Source organism: Salmo trutta, chromosome 7 (genome assembly GCF_901001165.1).
Source record: "Salmo trutta chromosome 7, fSalTru1.1, whole genome shotgun sequence".
NCBI lineage: Eukaryota > Metazoa > Chordata > Actinopteri > Salmoniformes > Salmonidae > Salmo > Salmo trutta.
Window position 1 is genome coordinate 18,937,698 of NC_042963.1, and position 18,296 is coordinate 18,955,993.

Genomic DNA, 18,296 nt, shown 5'->3' on the forward strand with positions numbered 1-18,296 from the left:
TCTACCATTACAGACATTGAACTCTGTAGCTGTTTTAAAATCACTGTCCTGCAGCTCAGTTCAGAAGGACGACAGTATCTTTAATGCGTTTGGGTGGTTTAATATATAATCCACAGCATAATAATTAACTTGACCATGCTTAAAAAGATAAGAAATGTCTGATTTGTTATTTTTACCCATCTACCAATCACTGCCCTTCTTCATGAGGCTTTCAAATAGCTCCCTGGTATTTGTAGACTGTACTTGAAATTCAATACTTGAATGAGGGAGCTTACAGATGTATGTATGGGGGACAGAGGAAGGGTTAGTCATTCAAAAATCATGTCAACCCCTATTATTTCACACTGAGTGAGTCCATGTAACTTATGTGATTTGTTCAGCCAAATTTGACTCCTGAACTAATTTAGGCTTGCCTAAACAAGTGGCTGAATATTTATGCAACGACTATATCAATTAATTCTTCCACTTTGACATTGCAGACAAGTTTGTGTCGATTGTTGGCAAGAAATGACAAATAACTCAATTTTAATCCCACTTTGTAACACAATCAAATGGTAAGAAATCCAAGTGGAAGTTATTTATTCTGTCATTATGTTACAGTTACTGTACACTGTCTCTTATCACTTGTATGTAGCAATAAGGCAGCACTTACAAATAAAAGCTGATGAACTCATGTTTTTTCTATTTTTGTAATATTTTTATTTGACACAAGGTCTCATTTTCTAAAATGGATGCGACATCTTTAGAGTGCTACATCTAACACATCAAACACACTCAACATTGGCAGCCATGCTCATGAAATGTCAATCTAAGTGAGTTAAGAAAGTAATTAAAGGTCATTTCACGTAATTAAAGTGCCCAAGAAGAGTTGGTGGGGGACCAAGAAGTATCCAGGGGCTCCTAACATGAAGCCAATAAAGGCTGTATTTTACTTTGATAGCACAATCCTCAAAGACAAACACAGGCCAGTCAAATCTCTCAGGGCTTCCATTTCACAGAGACACAACATATTTGCCATATGTTTAATTTAAGACTAAGCAACCAAGTTGTAACGTCTGTGTTACATAACGCTATCATCTCATCGCTTTTAGCCTGGTCCTAGATCTGTTTGTGCTGTATAGGCAACTCGTATGTTCGTTCGTGTGACAAAGACCCTAGGAGTTGGCTATGCAGCACTAGATCTGAGACCAGACTACTCAGCTTTCACTAGTTGATTGACAGTTATGCAGCCCAAAGAGGCCACGATAACATTCACCCAGACCTCTCCATGGTAACTCAAGTAAACAATGGAGTTTAGAGGCTATCTGCAGACTAGAGACAGGCAGGAACACTCTTGGGGATTCACAGAGGTACAGTAGCCTATCATTTGATACTATTAAACACCTAAATGTATAACAATGAAAGTATAATTCATTTCTGCCTCAATTAAATATATATATTTTAAATCATATATGGAAAACATCCCTGTCACTGCAGAATTGTTTTAGTTGGGGGCTCTTCATTTATTCCTTTCATTGTTAGTTTACAGATCTTGGTTTACGGTCTCTTATACCCTGAGGATACAGTATACACAACATGTAGGCCTAATATGAGACATTTCAATAGGTATTTTGTTTTTCCTCTACTTCACTAATACTTTGACATCTAGGGCAAGGATGGTGTCTGTCTCGCAGTCACCTGGTGAGCCTCACAGCAGGCTCCTTCCATTGTTCCTGGGCCTGAGGTACAGGAATGTGTCCTTTGTATTGGACACCTCGGAGGACATGAGCACTGCTCTGGGGTCAGTGAAGCGCCTGCTCATCCAGACCCTGCTGAACAAGGCATCCCTCAGAGACTCGCTCTTCAATATCATAGGCTTCTCATACAAGGTACTGTACAACTCACAATGTTAATGCTGTAAACAATATCATCAAGTCAAATGTTATTGGTCGCGTACACATATTTTGAAGATGTTATCACAGGTGCAGCAAAATACTTATGTTTCTAGCTCCAACAGTGCAATAATACCGAACAATACACACAAATCTCAAAAATAAAGAAACTAAGGAATATCAGAATGAGCAATGTCAGAGTCCAGAATATAAATATGTATATGATGGTGTGTGTAAACAGTATATGAATAGAAAAGGTGTGTACAGCAGTAGTTCTATGACTAGAACACAGTATATACATATGAAGTGGGTAAAACAGTATGTAAACATTATTAAAGTGACCAGAGTTCAATGACTATGTACAGTTGAAGTCGGAAGTTTACATACACCTTAGCCAAATACATTTAAACTCAGTTTTTCACAATTCCTGACATTTAATCCAAGTAAAAATTGTCTTAGGTCAGTTAGGATCACCACTTTATTTTAAGAATGTGAAATGTCAGAATAATAGTAGAGAGAATGATTTATTTCAGCTTTTATTTCTTTCATCACATTCCCAGTGGGTCAAAAGTTTACATACACTCAATTAGTATTTGGTACCATTGCCTTTAAATTGTTTTGGGTAGCCTTCCACAAGCTTCCCACAATAAGTTGGGTGAATTTTGGCCCATTCCTCCAGACAGAGCTGGTGTAACTGAGTCAGGTTTTGTAGGCCTCCTTGCTCGCACACGCTTTTTCAGTTCTGCCCACACTTTTTCTATATGATTGAGATCAGGACTTTGTGATAGCCACTGCAATACCTTGACTTTGTTGTCCTTAAGCAATTTTGCCACAACTTTGGAAGTATGCTTGTGGTCATTGTCCATTTGGAAGACCCATTTGCGACCAAGCTTTAACTTCCTGACTGATGTCTTGAGATGTTGCTGCAATATATCCACATAATTTTCCTGCCTCATGATGCCATCTATTTTGTGAAGTGCACCAGTGCCTCATGCAGCAAAGCACCCCCACAACATGATGCTGCCACCTCCGTGCTTCACGGTTGGGATGGTGATTCTTTGGCTTGCAAGCCTCCCCCTTTTTCCTCCAAACATAATGATGGTCATTATGACCAAACAGCTATATTTTTGTTTCATCAGACCAGAGGACATTTCTCCAAAAAGTACAATCTTTGTCCCCATGTGCAGTTGCAAACCGTAGTCTGGATTTTTTTATGGCGGTTTTGGAGCAGTGGCTCCTTCCTTTCTGAGCAGCCTTTCAGGTTATGTCGATATAGGACTCATTTTAATGTGGATATAGATACTTTTGTACCCGTTTCCTCCAGTATCTTCACAAGGTCCTATGCTGTTGTTCTGGGATTGATTTGCACTTTTTGCACTAAAGTACGTTCATCTCTAGGAGACAGAATGCATCTCCTTCCTGAGCGGTATTATACTTGCGTACTATTGTTTGTACAGATGAACGTGGTACCTTCAGGCATTTGGAAATTGCTCCCAAGGATGAACCAGACTTGGAGGTCTACAATTTTTTTCTGAGGTCTTGGCTGATTTCTTTTGATTTTCCCATGATGTCAAGCAAAGAGGCACTGAGTTTGAAGGTAGGCCTTGAAATACATCCACAGGTAGACCTCCAATTGACTCAAATTATGTCTATTAGCCTATCAGACGCTTCTAAAGCCATGACATAATTTTCTGGAATTTTCCAACCTGTTTAAAGGCACAGTCAACTTAGTGTATGTAAACTTCTGACCTACTGGAATTGTGATACAGTTAATTATAAGTGAAATAATCTGTCTGTAAACAATTGTTGGAAAAATTACTTGTGTCATGCACAAAGTAGATGTCCAAACCGACTTGCCAAAACTATAGTTTGTTGCCCAACCCTAGGTAACCCGTTGGTCTGAGCACATGGTGCCCTGTGCTCCAGACACTGTCTACGAGGCTCTATCCTGGATTCACTCCCTCAGCTCCAGTCCAGGTAGGGACCTCCTGGCTGCCCTGAGTACAGCCTTCAGCGACCCAGCCTGCCATGCCGTCCACCTGGTCACCACCGGTCTCCCTGACCACCCAGAGGAACTCCTCCGGGCCCTGTCAACCATGGCCGGGGAGAGGCCAGTCCATGTGTTCCACCTGTCACTATCTAACCCCAGCAGCAGCAGCTCTCTGGACGGCAGGACTCAGGACTTCATGCAGTGTCTGACTCACGCCACAAGAGGGAGCTGTTATGTTCTCCCTGTCGGGATGGATGGGGCATTAGAGCAGGTGGGGGACCATGAGAGTTGGTGATTCATTTACAGTGATTGAGTCTTAATGAATTTGAGTGTCCACTGCTCATCATTGAGCACTTACTTGATTAATTAGTCATTGTCGGGGTTAGTAGAAGGAAGGTCACCTCCACCAGATTTCATTGTGTCAGTGTGATTTCAGACAGTAGCCAAGTTCGTTATTATTACACTCATATAGCAGTCAATACACACTTGAATCCATGAGCATACAAAATATTAATGTATAAGAGCAAATAAATGTCCTGCGGTCTTAAAGCGACTCATTCATTAATGAGCAGAAATATGGGTTTGGTGACCTCATGTACTGTTGAGTTCTAGACTCTGGTATAGTCAGTTGGCTTTGGCTACGGGTGTTCCTGCCTGTCACTGTGTTTCGGTCAGGGGGTAGCCAGTCTCTGAATTGAGATTTTAGGAGGCTGACAGCGAAGTCGGTGTCCTTCTCTAATTAAGCCGAAGTAGTGCAGGATACTGTAGTGGCATGCGCTCTTCTGAATATGCTCCAGGTTATCAGACTGGGCCTGGGTCAGTGAGCTGTGCCAAGCAGGAGCGGCACACTCCAGGGTGGGGCATAAGTACTGTAGCCAGTGTAAATGCTCACAAGGTCTTCCTGTAACACATGGAACCTTTTATGAGGCGGAAGGATAACATTTATTTTATTGCTCTTGATGACCATAGTAGCAACCTGCACGCCCCATTATAAGTCCTTTTGTACTATTACCCATAAAGTCTTAACAGCACTTTGAGATTCTGGCCCTCAATCCGGAAAGGGCACGGGACTGGTTGGATTTCTTGTGAAGGTTATTGATAGGACCTTGCACTTGACAGGGTTCAGTGACATTCTGCTTGCTTGAACCCATGTGTCGAAGTTGTTAAGAGCCTGCTGTGGTGTGCTGATGTTTCCTGTTGTACATGGAGTGGCTCAGATTTAGATCATCTACATACAATACATGACCAAAGGTATGTGGACACCTGCTTGTCGAACATTTCATTCCAAAATCATGGGCATTAGTACGGAGTTTGCTGCAATAACAGCCTCCACTCTTCTGGGAAGGCTTTCCACTAGATGTTGGAACATTGCTGCGGGGGACTTGCTTCCATTCAGCCACAAGAGCATTACTGAGGTCGGACACTGATGTTGGGCGATTAGGTGTGGCTTGCAGTCGGCGTGGCTCGCAGATGGGGTTGAGGTCAGGGCTCTGGGCTCTGTGCAGGCCGATCTCGACAAAACATTTCTGTATGGACCTCGCTTTGTACACAGGGGCATTGTCATGCTGAAACAGAAAATGGCCTTCCCCAAACTGTTGCAATGAAGTTGGAAGCACAGAATCGTCTAGAATGTCATTGTATGCTGTAGCATTAAGATGGCACTATGCAATCAGGCAGGTAGCGTTTGCCTGGCATCCTCCAAACCCAAATTCTTCCATAGGACTGCCAGATAGTGAAGCGTGATTCATCACTTCAGAGAACGCGTGTCCTCTGCTCTAGAGTCCAATGGCGGCGAGCTTTACACCACTCCAGCCAATGCTTGGCACTGTGCATGGTGATCTTAGGCTTGTGTGCGGCTGCTTGCCCATGGAAACCTTTTTTTTAATACTTTTACCCCTTTTTCTCCCCAATTTCGTGGTATCCAATTGGTAGTTAGTCTTGTCTCATCGCTGCAACTCCGGTACGGACTTGGGAGAGGCGAAGGTCGAGAGCCATGCATCCTCCGAAACACAACCCAACCAAGCCACACTGCTTCTTGGCACAATGGCGACCGTATTGACCTGGCGACCGTATCAGCGTGCATGTGCCCGGCCCGCCACAGGAGTCGCTAGAGCGCGATGGGACAAGGACATCCCTGCCGGGAAACCCCCCCCCCTAACCCGGACGACGCTGGGCCAATTGTGTGCCGGTCAGGGGGTAGCCAGTCTCTGAATTGAGATTTTCGCAGCAGGCTGGGACAGAGCCTGGACTTGAACCAGGATCTCTAGTGGCACAGCTAGCAACTGCGATGCAGTGCCTTATACCACTGCACCCCTCAGGAGGCCCGGAAACCCATTTCATGAAGCTTCCAACGAACAGTTATTGTGCTGAGGTTGCTTCCAGAGGCAGTTTGGAACTCGATAGTGTGTTGCAACTGAGGACAGACTATTTTTATGCGCTTCAGCACTCGGCGGTCCCGTTCTGAGCTCGTGTGACTCACCACTTCGCGGCTGATCCGCTGTTGCTCCTAGACGTTTCCACTTCACAATAACAGCACTTACAGTTGACCGGGGCATCTCGAGCAGGGCAGAAATTTGATGAACTGACTTGTTGGAAAGGTGGCATCCTATGACGGTGCCATGTTGAAAATCACTGAGCTCTACTGGCAGTGTTTGTCTATGGAGATTGCATGGCGGTGTGCTCGATTTTAGACATCTGTCAGTTTGAAGGGGTGTCCACATACTTTTTGGCCAAATAGTGGGTTTCCACATACTGTTGACATCTGTGCTGTGCTGTCAATGACTGATAGGAAGATGAGAGGGCCCAGAAGAGTTCCTTGAGCACACACCTCCCACCAGCTTCTGCCAGTCTTAGAGGCTGTCTTGGTAGCGTACCTGTTGTTTGTGGCCGGTCATGAATCTGTAGAGACAGATTATAATTTTTTTTAACACATTAGCAACTGTTACATCTATAACAAACACTGGTGAGCTGGTTCAGAAAAAGGCTTGAATTTAACAAGGAATGTGAATTCCCAAATCTCTAAGTTTAAGTCACAAGAAGAAAAAACATTGAATAGGGAGAGTTATGATGAAAGTCTTGGGTGTGTGCTTCCAGGTGATCCCATTGTACACTGCAGAGAGCCAGTCCTCAGTGCCGACCTGTTCTCCAGTGAAGTCCTGCAGTCAGTCCACCTCTGTTGTTCCACTGCAGCCTTTACTGCCCTTATCTCCTCTCAGGTTGGTCTCCTGGATTACCACATTTCAAACAGCTTCATACGGAATGCACTGTATACACTGGGATTGTAAACCACTAGCCTGGATACCAGTCTGTTTAGCTAACATTCCACTCATCATGCTCAACACACTTTGGCACATCACACAGAGTACAAGGAGTTGAATATTAGCTAAACAGACTGGTACCCAGGCTAGTAAACCACTGCTATAACCACAAAATAATCAACCCTTTCTGGACAATTTGTCTATTGTGTGTACAGTATCTAAGCATTTACGGACAGGATTTATGTACAGTATCTAAGCATTTACGTACAGGATGTGGATAGACATGTTAATGGCTACATCTATGCAGTCTGGTTCCCACTGAGGTAAAATACATATATTTATTGTGGTTGTGCTGCAGGTGTATGCTTGGTAATCCCTTCTGTCCAGTTAGTAGCTGTGTGTTGTCAGGGAGGGCCCTGTCCCTATGCAGCACAGAGTTTCTCCCAGGCTGCCGTGTGTTGGCCAGGAGGGAGCTGGATGGCCTTTACTACTTGGGCACTGTAACGCAGCTAGTCCAGGTAACAAGCAGATATCCCTTCATGCATGTCATCTTTTAAAGGATTTTGAATATATTATCATATCACCAAAGCACAATATCATTCAAAAATGAAAGCACCAAACACCATGAGAGGCTTATGTAAGATGTTGGGTTTCTATCTTTAGCCTACCAGTGAATATACTGTATGTGTCAATGCTTCATTGAGCTTGGTTCCTTGCCTTCCGATGCCATGCCGTGAGCAAAAATGTATTTTCTTCTGTCCCCCAGGGTCGAAGAGGAGTGTACGTGGTTGAGTTTGACAGGCCGGGGACGAGGAGACCCGAAGGGGGAGACGGTCACGCTATGAGGATGTCCCAGCAACAGCAGCTAGTCTGCTCTCCAGACATGCTGAACCACACTCAGGCCCACACACACTGTCTGGTCCCTGGGGATGCAGTGTTGTCCCCGTGGGAACCTGACCTGAGGAGATACGGTCCGGGGAGAGTGGTCTCCGGAATGGAGACACGAGATTCAGTGACAGGTAAGGTGCGGTTTGATCAGAAGGGTTGACTATTACATTGTCTCCCGCTGTGAAAGAGTCATGACTCTGGATATGAGAACTATGACAGATGTTTCACCCCTTTCAGATCAGTAATGCTCAAAGTAGAGGCTGCATAGAAGACCAGTGTGTGGCACTATATTATACGTTGCACTCTAAGCTGAGGTCTGTATTTGCCCTTGCAGTAGAGAGTGGGAAGGGGCTCCAGGTGCTGCTGTGGAATGGTAGGCTTATGCAGGTGCCTGGGGATCTAGCTGTGTGGATCCCTGCATCTCAGCATGAGCGGATCGTCAGGGAGCTCCAGCGAATTCCTCTGCCGCCATGCTGCAATGACAATTTGCTCCACGTCCACAGCACCATGTGGGCTCCCTATCTGTACTGCACTGGAACACAGTGCTGTCCATCAGCAGGTGGACCATGCCATTGTCCAATCATGCAGCCATGGTGGCCACTGAGAGTTCCGCCTACTCATGTGCATGGCCTGAGAGAGAGGGAGGGGCTAGAGAGGAAAAAGCGACAAGATAGGGCAGAGCTAGAGAAGAAGGTGGACCTCCAGTTGGGAGAGCTCAAGGAAACTAAAGAGGTCGAACATGAGACATCATCTTCATCATCCCTGTCGGGTGATGAGGAAGCAGGGGCCATAGGGGAAAAGTCTGTCAGCCCATTGGCCAGCACAGAGCCCTCTCCCCTGGACAAGCTGGGGCCAGAACACGGCCGACCTGCCTGGAGGTACTGGAGGAGAAGCCATCCAGAGCCACAGCACAGACAACCAGGTATTGAATATACTCAGCTAAAAATTAGTGTTTCTTTATGCACATCTTGCTACGGGGCTTGTTGAAAATAGCTGTATATTGGAAAAGCAGAATAACGTAAAACTGATGATTAAACAAACCAAAAGAAAAACATGCATGTTTACACCATACATATTTTTCAGAGAAAGTACCAAGGGGAAAATTCCAGGCTATGAAAATCAGCTACCCTGACGTCGAGATCAGTGGCTCACCCAATCACAGCTCCATGTTTCAGCCACTTCCTGGCTGTGAGAGGAGGGTGACCATCAGGGATGTGTTTGGCCTGACAGACTCCAAACCTCATCCCAAAACGAGACTGCAGTTAACCGCTGGCAACACGATCCCAGGTGTTTATACATGATGGTTTTGACTATTGAAGACGAATCTTGTTGGGTCTTAAAAACACCCACACAAGTAGAAATACACATTTTTGAGCTGAAAGACTATGGCCAGAGCTTACCCATGATGTTGCACAACGGTGTAAGTCAATAAGTAATAGTTTTAGTCAGTGTGTGATATATTTGGCCTTGAAGTGCCAGAACCAAATGTGCGACTTCAGATGTTTCCGTGAGTCTTAGGTGTATTTTCCTATGGAGATGACATGCAAATTACTTCCAGCCTACGTTTAATTTCAGGGCTGGGTTTTAATTTAACATTACCTACCTAATATTCCTATTTGCGAGTTGTCTGAGGGCCAAACAGCTTTTCTTTGTAGCCTAAACTTGGGTTTCCACTAAATAAAAAAGTCAAAATTGGGCTACGTTGTACAAATTCATGAAATCAAAAAAATGAACCTTTTGGTCTTTAAGGTTATGGTTAGGCTAAGGTTAGCAGTGTGGCTAAGGTTAATATGAAAATTCAGTTTAAAAATCTGATTTTAAGAAAATAAAATGTAGAAATAGACAGGGTTTATGGCCGTGTTAACTAGTGACGACCCTACACTTGGCCACCTTGCCATGGAGCAAATAAAAAAAATGTGAAAACTAATGTTTTTGCACCTCCCCATTTAACAGCAAATTACCATAATCGATACATTTCACTTATTGAGCTAGTCTGCCTGTCACAACTGAAATGGTGCTCACATAACTTTCATGAGCTGGCTAAGGTTAGCATGCTAGCTAGTTACACTGACAGCGGTCAGTCAGTGCCCCCATTTGTTGATATTTCTCTACTACACGTGGACAATCACCACAATCCCATCCCCAATTCCTGAATGCGTATTAGCAGCCTGCGTCAGTCTTCTAGGTGGAACCTAAACAAGAATGTACGCTTTAGGACAGGAATTACTCGAAATAGGTGCAACAACTTCCCCTGAGGTGGGCTTTTAAACATTTGCTTGAGTTGACAAGAAAAACTGTGCCAAAAACAAACTATCATTGATATAAAATATACTTTATTATACTGATATGGTAAAAAACACAATTAGTGCTTTACGTGATGCATTTAGGCAGACATTTGACATAAATAATTGAATATAAAAAATGTAATCCTGATCAGATCATCAAAATATGGCTTCTCATTTAGCAGCAAATTAATAAATGTATTACTGTCGCTCTAAAGCGAATAAGTTCATCCCGAAGACAAGACACACTGGAAAATACATATGTAAACATTCCGGTTGGACAGTTTTGTTATTTGTAGCAGAACGGTCAAAGGGGATTGGTTAGAGGTGAAAGGTGAGGTTCATACTCTCTCCTGCATTAATGCGTACTAGCCGGGTCTGTTGCTGCGAGTCCTGCGTTCCCGCGGTAATCGCATAGGTACCTGGTGACACCTCAATGTGGAATTCCTCAGGTGATGACCGTGCCTGGAGGAACACAAGCATACCTTAGTATCTCAAACACATGACTATGACAAGTAAAGCCATTTCAAATGGAATGTTTTTGTTGACTTTCTCCATTTGAATGTATGGGATCTGTCCTAAACTTCTAAATGTACTATGAACGGTTGCTGCACTTAAAGGCTGTAACTTTGCCTTACATGTTTCCTGATCTGCAGTGAGGTCCCTGGACATTGGTGAGATTGAGAATGGTATCTGCACACATGGGTTCTCTCATTTTCCATAGGCTCAGTCTCCGTCATGTAAAAGTTCTGTAATACAAACAAAAATTCACCCTGCATTCACAAATGCGTGCACCAAATAAGGGCAATAGGATTGGGTTGGAGCACATACAATACCTTGCATTGATATGTTGTCTGAGCCATGAATTCTGCTATGGTCTCAAAAGCATCATCCAGGCTTGTGTGGGCTGAGTTTCCCAGAACCTAAAATATGGACAGTTTGGGATATGATAAAGACACATAGAAGTTTACAAAACTACTCATTAGTCCATATAGTTCAAAGAAATCAGAGAAAAGACGATAGCGGAGACATAAAAACAATTACACGTAGGCCTACCTCACTCCTGGCGTTGCCATCCGTTGGTGTTGTATTGGGAGACGGACTCACACTCCAGTCTACGCTCCGTCTCGACGCTCGCTCCAGTACTTCCAGGCCTATTCTGGCGGAGCGACGCAGGGATGACTCGAGTTGCCAGGCTTGAGTTGCCATGCGAAAACCCTGGAGTAAAATCTCTGCCGTACCCGAGACACGACCCTTTTATGACAAGGAGTAACATTGCAGAATACCGTTAACGTGACACAACGCCGACGTCACAACCTCCCTTGGTTTGTAGTGCGCTCTAGTTATGTGGGTGCATATCATACATATGACAGAGAACGTGCAGTGAGCACTCGATTAGATCCCTAGGAATTCGAGAATGTAATGTTGAACATGAATTCATGCCATCCTATCGTATGAATTTGTGTGGACGAGACAAACAATTTATTCACGTAAAGTTACTTACCCAAACACTTGCGCCTGTTTTGGTTACTTTTGCGCGCACTAAACTTGCCGTAAAGATTACGTCGTCACATTTTCGGTCCAGGGCACCTCCCTTATCTGGATTGGTTCAAACCAGCTCATTCTCTCAGCAAAGTAGTTCTGTATTATGGCAAGTGTCACGATATTTCATATAAATTGTCAAATATAGAACATTATTTCAAAATGGGCATTGTGCATGGTCTGAATTGTCAATTGATGTGCTGTAAAATGGTTAGAATGCTGGATGTAATAATGTCTAGGTTCAAAATAGTTTCACGAATGTTCTCCCTTTTAGGTTGTTTTGATATACTTATGTAACAGACCACTTTCACAAATATATCAAATACCCAAACTACATAGGCATGTCAACTTACAGCAAACAATTCTAGAGATCAAAATATCTGCCAAATGAGTGGCACAGCAGTGTAAGGCACTGCATCTCAGTGCAAGAGGTGCCACTAGACACCCTGGTTCAAATCCAGGCTGTATCACAACCGGTCATGATTGGGAGTCCCATAGGGCGGCGCACAATTGGCCCAGCGTCATCTGAGTTTGGCCATCATTGTAAATGAGAAGTTTTCACTGTCTTGTCTAGATAAATTAAGGTAAAATAAAAAACATACATATGACTCACCAGTAATCAAACCCTGGTCCTGCAAAACCATTTGGGTACAGGTTGTCCCAGCCAACCACTGACACCGCATTCATCCAATTATCTAGAGTTAATGTATTCAAGGCAATTTGTAGATGAGTGAATCTGTCCAGGCAGCAATGTCTCGAACACAGCAATTCTCAACTGGTGTGTTACAGTGCGAGTATAAATGTAATGAAAAAAAATACATCTGATTTTAAAACCAAGACTATGTATAACTTAACTCAATCTCTGAACAATGTCACTGCATTTCAATAGAGCTATTAGCACTATTTAGCAGATTTTGTAGTCCTAAACCAGTGAGTTCAACATTCAATACAGGCAAAATAAAATGGTATATAACTGCTAGTTACTATCAATATAGCAGTAAAAATATTTTTCCAGACTGCATTTAGGCAACAAAAAAAAGTGTGCTGCAAATATTGGGTGACAGACATTGTTTAACTTGGGTCCCAAGGAAAAACAAATTGAGAACCACTGCTCTAACACCTTAGTTAGCCTAGTCAGATGTGTACATGTTGGGTTGGAACAAGTCCCCACACCCTGTAGCTACCAGGAACAGGGTAAGTGACCAATGGCAAAGGCATTCTATGCAGTAAATCAATACATTCTCAGTTCCTTGCACAACAACTTTTACCTAACAATGTGTGAGAACCTTCAGACAACATTTACATCGTCAACAGACCACAAGACAAAGCCAATCCAATTTATACAGTTTATTCTTGCAAAAAACATTGACAGGAGCTTATGCCATCAGCACGCAGGCTCCTCCCACTGCCTTGATCTTCTCCTCTGCCCGTCGACTGAAGAACTTTGCCTTGACGATCACAGGCTGCTTGGGCAGCTTGCCTTTGCCAAGCACTTTGAAGTAGCCCTGTGGAGACAGAACCAACATTGCTTAACACATCTACACAAAAAGTTTGACATCTCATTGAGTCTCCCACCTTCCCACAAAGTCAGTCCTATTAAGTACATGGCCCTACATGCTGCATCTGCTAAATGAATGATTCCAAAACAGTAGGCAGCAGATCCAGTTACAAAAGTATACAGACCTCAGACCTTAAAGACATGCATGGCCATCTCAAACTACTTGCTACCATCTATATCCACTTGATAAACCCTCACAGCAGCTCCTTTCACACCAATGCCAGTCTAAGATTCAGTGCCAGAGGTCAGCATGGCTACAACAAACTTGATTTAAGTCTAAACCATTGACACCCTGGAGCTACTGGTCAAGAAGCCCATGTTACTCAACAACCGCAGCAGGCCGTCATTTGTGCAAGCCTCTAATTAGGGATTTCATTACAGCCGTTTAGTTTGAATGGCCAGCTAGTACACAAGCAAGTTCTCCACAGCCCAAAGTTAGATAATTCTGCATGACAGAGTGTAAAGGCCAAGAGCTCCTGCTCAAACATGGCTCTAGAACAGTCCTGGCAACAACGTATAACACTTGTAACTGTCCATGTGGCCGATTGACCTATTACAGGGCCAGCCGGTGAATAGGAACAGTCTTCACTCTTAGAGAACTCTAGCACACCAAAACAACAGTGTTTGTCAAGATGTGACTCTGAGTCTCTGACAGCATCACTCTGTGTGGCATACTGAACACAAAGCTGTTTATAAGCCACCAACCAGGGGAATAATTACCTGAATAAGGTGTTATCACTGTGCTAAATAAAAGGCCTGTTGAGTAGACTGGTTATATTCTAAAAATGTTTTACATTGCAATAACTGGAGGCAAGTCAAATTGTTCCTCAAATAAAGCCGAATCTACCTTCAAAAACCATTACAGTTAAGGGAGAATATATGTAGAACCAGCACCGTCGCCTGGGACCAGACATATGGTGCTCTGGGGAAGATACTTACAGCGCGCACGGCATCAATGACGGGTGCAGGGCCGTCGGGCTTCTTGGCGTAGTTGAGCCTGGTCTGCTCGCTCACGAGCGTCCACAGTTTGTCCAGGTTGACAGTGGGGCAGTGCACGGTGTTCCTCTTGAGATGGTAGTGTCTCATGCCCACCTTACCAAAGTACCCAGGATGGCTGTGGAAGCACAGAGACCAGACAGGACATGTCAAGCATATTGTATTACACCAAATTCTTACCGGAGATGAAGTTGAAGCGCAGTCTTAACACTGTCATGACAATGTAATCAATAGATGACATCAGAATTGGTGGGATTGAGAATCCACCAGAAAGCAAAACCCATCAACAAAAAATAAATACAGGACTTTGTATGTGTTGTGAATAGTAACTTCACAGCATGACAAGACAACCTGTTGCACAAAATGAATGCGACAAGGAATTATTTCATCATACAGCCTTCAGTAATGTGAGCATAAAACAATTTATAGGACTAATAGAGGTGTTGGCAAAAATATCAACACTTGTAACTGCCCATGTGGGTGACTAGCCTATGAGGGGCTAGTCGGTGAATAGGACCAGTCTTCACTCTTAGAGAACTCTAGCACACCAAGACAATGGTGTTTGTCAAGATGAGACTCTGAGTCTCTGATAGCATCACACACTATGCTGAGGATCACTCCCTCTTAAAAAAACGACATTGATAATGTTCTTACTACTCAAGCCACCAAACAATGCAGTGTACACCTACAGTAAAGGTTCACAATGAATGTTAAATAGTTTCTTACTAAAACATTAACGGTAAAGTACTCCACTCACTATTTGTCGAAGTTAATTCTGTGGTGATGCATGCCACCGGCATTACCACGACCTCCAGGATGCTTCCTGTGCTTGCCTAGGACGAGAGAAACAGTTCTCACGTTTTGCAATAACTACCATTACTATCCACAAGTATCACCAATGTCGACCATGCTCAACTCACCGATACGACCATGTCCGTGGCTGACGTGCCCTCGGAGCTTCCTGGTCTTGGTCTTCTTGGTAGGCTGCAAGACATAATTTACTTTAGGATAACAAAATAAATATGATTGGACAACATGTAGGAGACATTTAACCATGTCAACAACCAAACAGAATACTTCATGACGGGCGCAAGAACGAGATAAATAGAACACATACGCTCGAGCTTCGCTTTCATGCTGCCCTACTTATGGCAGGTAACGTGAACGACTAATGGATTAGCTAGTAAACTAAACTACCACAACATAGATGTGGTCATAATGGCTAATGTTGCAAGTATTTCGACATAAAATATTTTACAAGGACAGATCACTTGAGTTTCGTGACAGAAATAAGATTTACGAAATTGCAACATTGTCAGTAAACGGTAAAAGTGGGTCGCTACCAAGCAAAGGCCTGTATCCAACATTCGGGAAAGCTCGCCGGTTTACAACGTTTTTCTACCGTATTCTCCTTAATAATGACAATGGATAGGGACAATGTCTATAACATATAAGACAACTAAACAAATTTGTAATTTTTCTACTCGTACAACACAGGATGGACATAGATTTAAACCTATTTTTACAGCAGAAGTATACACGACAGCACTTACCATCTTGGAGGAGAGTTGAAAGAGGAACGCGAATCTGAAATCTCACGGTTTTGTACGAGATTTACGGCCCGACAACTTTCATAGAAACCAACAGCGACATCAGACGGACACCAAGAGGAATACAGAATAAACAGACCATTTGACCTCGTTAATGAAACAGTAATATTCATTCCTGAATTAGATTGAATGAGAATTCGTTTTTTCCCAACTAAAACCAAATGATTAACCTTTGTAGACCTGCATCAAACTGAAGGAAAAGCAAAAGTCAATAGGCAGTCTGTAATTTCGAATTAATCAGAAATATTTAATGGGCTATTTCCTCTATGATCTGTTTATGTCACACATGGCGCAGAGGGAGAGAGACTGTAGCAAATATTTCATTCGGAGTAACACCAAGTTCATTTATTTTCATGGTAGTACATAATTGGGCAGCCCATGATGTATCGTATTTTCCAGCATAGTAGTTGGCGGCATGCACTTAAACGGTTGTTTGCGGACCGCCATGATATCATAGAAGAAGACGAACACCAAATTCAACCCAAGTTATTTTTGCATTGAAGAAGAACCCACTCAGTGCTGTAGTGCAGGGTATACGGAGGAATGCCCACGTTCTTTTCAGTAGCCTAGGCATTGTGTATACTCACTTCTTAATCCCCATTGATGTATACCAGTGTAGTGGAGGTATATGCTGTATCAATAAGGGTGATGGAACAGATCAGAATGTTTAGTTTAAAATGTTGATAATATATCATTTCTTCACAATTTAAGCGCAGCAATGTGCGGTAGGCATTAGCGCAAATGTTCCAACATTCTATTTGCGGGAAAACATCTTAAAATGCGCAATTCACGTGAGCTGTTTCATTAACAGAGATGGACATATATCCATTACAAAGTTAGAGGGGAGATGCAATCATCATTACTAATATGACTAGGATAATGTCGTTGGCTGCTAGACAATTAAAGGAAGTTGATTTGAAACCAATAGAAAAGGAGAGCGCATAAGAGGAAGTGTTCATAAAATATTTCCCTCAACATTTCTACGGTTGGACTTTGAAGCAAGGTAAATACATGTCTAACCCGTTGCCTCATAATATTAAGTAAAACGTCAAGGTTTCAAACAATTAAGGAACCGGAAAAATATAACGATGCTAATGATAGGCCTAAACTTCTGGAAAGGCTTTCCCAAAAACCATCAATTAAATGTTAACTAGCACCAAAGTAGCCTATGACTACCTTTTTAAAATTGTATTTATTTAACCTTTATTTAACTAGGCAAGTCAGTTAAGAACATATTCTTATTTACAATGACTGCCTACCAAAAGCCAAAAGGCCTCCTGTGGGGATGGGGGCTGGGATAAAAAATGTAGGTCAAAATACACATCACGAAAAGAGACACCACAACACTACATAAAGAGAAACCGAAGACAACAACATAGCATGGCAGCACACATGACAACACAGCATGGTAGAAACACAACATGGCAGCAGCACAAAACATGGTAGAAACATTACTAACCACAGACAACAGCACAAAGGGTAAGACAACAATACATCACGTGAAGCAGCCACAACTGTCAGTAAGAGTGTCCATGATTGAGTCAAATTCTACCTGGCAGAATTATATCATGATTATTTGCATCAATCCAGTGGCCATTTGTTTTGCAAACGCCATCTCATGTGCACTACAGAAAGACAGCTAACCAAACAACAGTGTTGGTGCTTACAGACTTAGATTTTTCTCAGACCTCAAAAGTGGTCACCTGATGTGGTTTAAACATTGTTGTGGACTTGTAATAAAGTGTGACTTTGAGAGCAAAAACCTGAATACATTTTTTTTCCAGAAAAATGAATTTCTGACTCTGTTGACAACCTCATTTATCTATTTCAATAGTATGCCTACTATTAGCCTGCACAGTACATCTTGGGTTGGCCTGACTGAAAGACCAATATAGGATTTATCATTTTAGGTCCTTCAGAATACGTGTCACTGTTTCTTATAGAATTCTTTTTACAGAGTGCGCCTTCCTTTGCCAGGTGGGCTGTCAAGGACATTATTGGCAAAATTAGAGTATGTCTACTTCTCCAGGCACCACTGAACCCACTGGTTCTATTTATCTTTGATGGAACATGTGAGTGATTTTCTCTGTAATGCATTTTAAAGAGGTTGCTTTTTGGACATGTTACTAATATGTTTTGATGAGGGGACTATAGGAGTAGTAGCCCCTCTCAGATGATGGCTTCATATTAAGGCTCTGTTATGTGATGCTGTAGCCTACTTCCCTGTATTGTTTAAGATTAACATACAGTATAGCATATTTATCTTATTGTGATGTTGTTCTCAGCCGTATTACATCACAAG

The 18,296-nt window shown here is 42.8% G+C and overlaps 3 protein-coding genes and 2 non-coding genes across 5 annotated transcripts; 1 reads left to right on the top strand and 4 right to left on the bottom strand.

Annotated features, from left to right (window-relative positions):
* The first annotated feature begins 1,294 nt into the window (after positions 1 to 1,294).
* Positions 1,295 to 9,678, top strand: c7h11orf16 (chromosome 7 C11orf16 homolog). The gene is made up of 8 exons (XM_029758234.1): positions 1,295 to 1,349; positions 1,649 to 1,868; positions 3,758 to 4,132; positions 6,955 to 7,076; positions 7,477 to 7,636; positions 7,885 to 8,137; positions 8,341 to 8,928; positions 9,090 to 9,678. The coding sequence occupies exons 2-8, from the start codon at positions 1,656 to 1,658 to the stop codon at positions 9,305 to 9,307; spliced, it is 1,929 nt and encodes a 642-aa protein (XP_029614094.1). The 5' UTR covers positions 1,295 to 1,349; positions 1,649 to 1,655; the 3' UTR covers positions 9,308 to 9,678.
* Positions 9,679 to 10,317: 639 nt separating this feature from the next.
* akip1 (A kinase (PRKA) interacting protein 1) lies at positions 10,318 to 11,888 on the bottom strand. The gene is made up of 5 exons (XM_029758259.1): positions 11,793 to 11,888; positions 11,345 to 11,542; positions 11,125 to 11,211; positions 10,927 to 11,037; positions 10,318 to 10,753 (listed from the first exon to the last, which is right to left on the bottom strand). Exons 2-5 carry the CDS (start codon positions 11,495 to 11,497, stop codon positions 10,610 to 10,612), a joined length of 495 nt encoding a protein of 164 aa, XP_029614119.1. The 5' UTR covers positions 11,498 to 11,542; positions 11,793 to 11,888; the 3' UTR covers positions 10,318 to 10,609.
* Positions 11,889 to 13,162: 1,274 nt separating this feature from the next.
* Positions 13,163 to 15,993, bottom strand: LOC115197080 (60S ribosomal protein L27a). Its single transcript, XM_029758262.1, has 5 exons — positions 15,938 to 15,993; positions 15,305 to 15,368; positions 15,142 to 15,217; positions 14,328 to 14,502; positions 13,163 to 13,335 (listed from the first exon to the last, which is right to left on the bottom strand). The coding sequence occupies exons 1-5, from the start codon at positions 15,938 to 15,940 to the stop codon at positions 13,207 to 13,209; spliced, it is 447 nt and encodes a 148-aa protein (XP_029614122.1). The 5' UTR covers positions 15,941 to 15,993; the 3' UTR covers positions 13,163 to 13,206.
* Positions 13,910 to 14,040, bottom strand: LOC115197849 (small nucleolar RNA SNORA3/SNORA45 family). The gene has a single exon (XR_003879089.1). It is a non-coding gene; the product is annotated as a small nucleolar RNA SNORA3/SNORA45 family (small nucleolar RNA).
* Positions 14,845 to 14,974, bottom strand: LOC115197850 (small nucleolar RNA SNORA3/SNORA45 family). The gene has a single exon (XR_003879090.1). It is a non-coding gene; the product is annotated as a small nucleolar RNA SNORA3/SNORA45 family (small nucleolar RNA).
* Positions 15,994 to 18,296: the final 2,303 nt, after the last annotated feature.

What these genes read in the sequence shown, in the direction of transcription:
- c7h11orf16 (XM_029758234.1), top strand. Translation starts at nt 1,656, where the DNA reads ATGGTGTCTGTCTCGCAGTCACCTGGTGAGCCTCACAGCAGGCTCCTT. An exon ending in CTGCCCTTATCTCCTCTCAG is followed by an intron (nt 7,077 to 7,476) that starts GTTGGTCTCCTG and finishes GTTGTGCTGCAG; the next exon opens with GTGTATGCTTGGTAATCCCT. An exon ending in CTGTAACGCAGCTAGTCCAG is followed by an intron (nt 7,637 to 7,884) that starts GTAACAAGCAGA and finishes TCTGTCCCCCAG; the next exon opens with GGTCGAAGAGGAGTGTACGT.
- akip1 (XM_029758259.1), bottom strand. Translation starts at nt 11,497, where the DNA reads ATGGCAACTCAAGCCTGGCAACTCGAGTCATCCCTGCGTCGCTCCGCC. An exon ending in AGACAACATATCAATGCAAG is followed by an intron (nt 11,038 to 11,124) that starts GTATTGTATGTG and finishes TTTGTATTACAG; the next exon opens with AACTTTTACATGACGGAGAC. An exon ending in CACTGCAGATCAGGAAACAT is followed by an intron (nt 10,754 to 10,926) that starts GTAAGGCAAAGT and finishes GTGTTCCTCCAG; the next exon opens with GCACGGTCATCACCTGAGGA.
- LOC115197080 (XM_029758262.1), bottom strand. An exon ending in CCACGGACATGGTCGTATCG is followed by an intron (nt 15,218 to 15,304) that starts GTGAGTTGAGCA and finishes CTCTCGTCCTAG; the next exon opens with GCAAGCACAGGAAGCATCCT. An exon ending in TCATTGATGCCGTGCGCGCT is followed by an intron (nt 13,336 to 14,327) that starts GTAAGTATCTTC and finishes CTGTCTCCACAG; the next exon opens with GGCTACTTCAAAGTGCTTGG.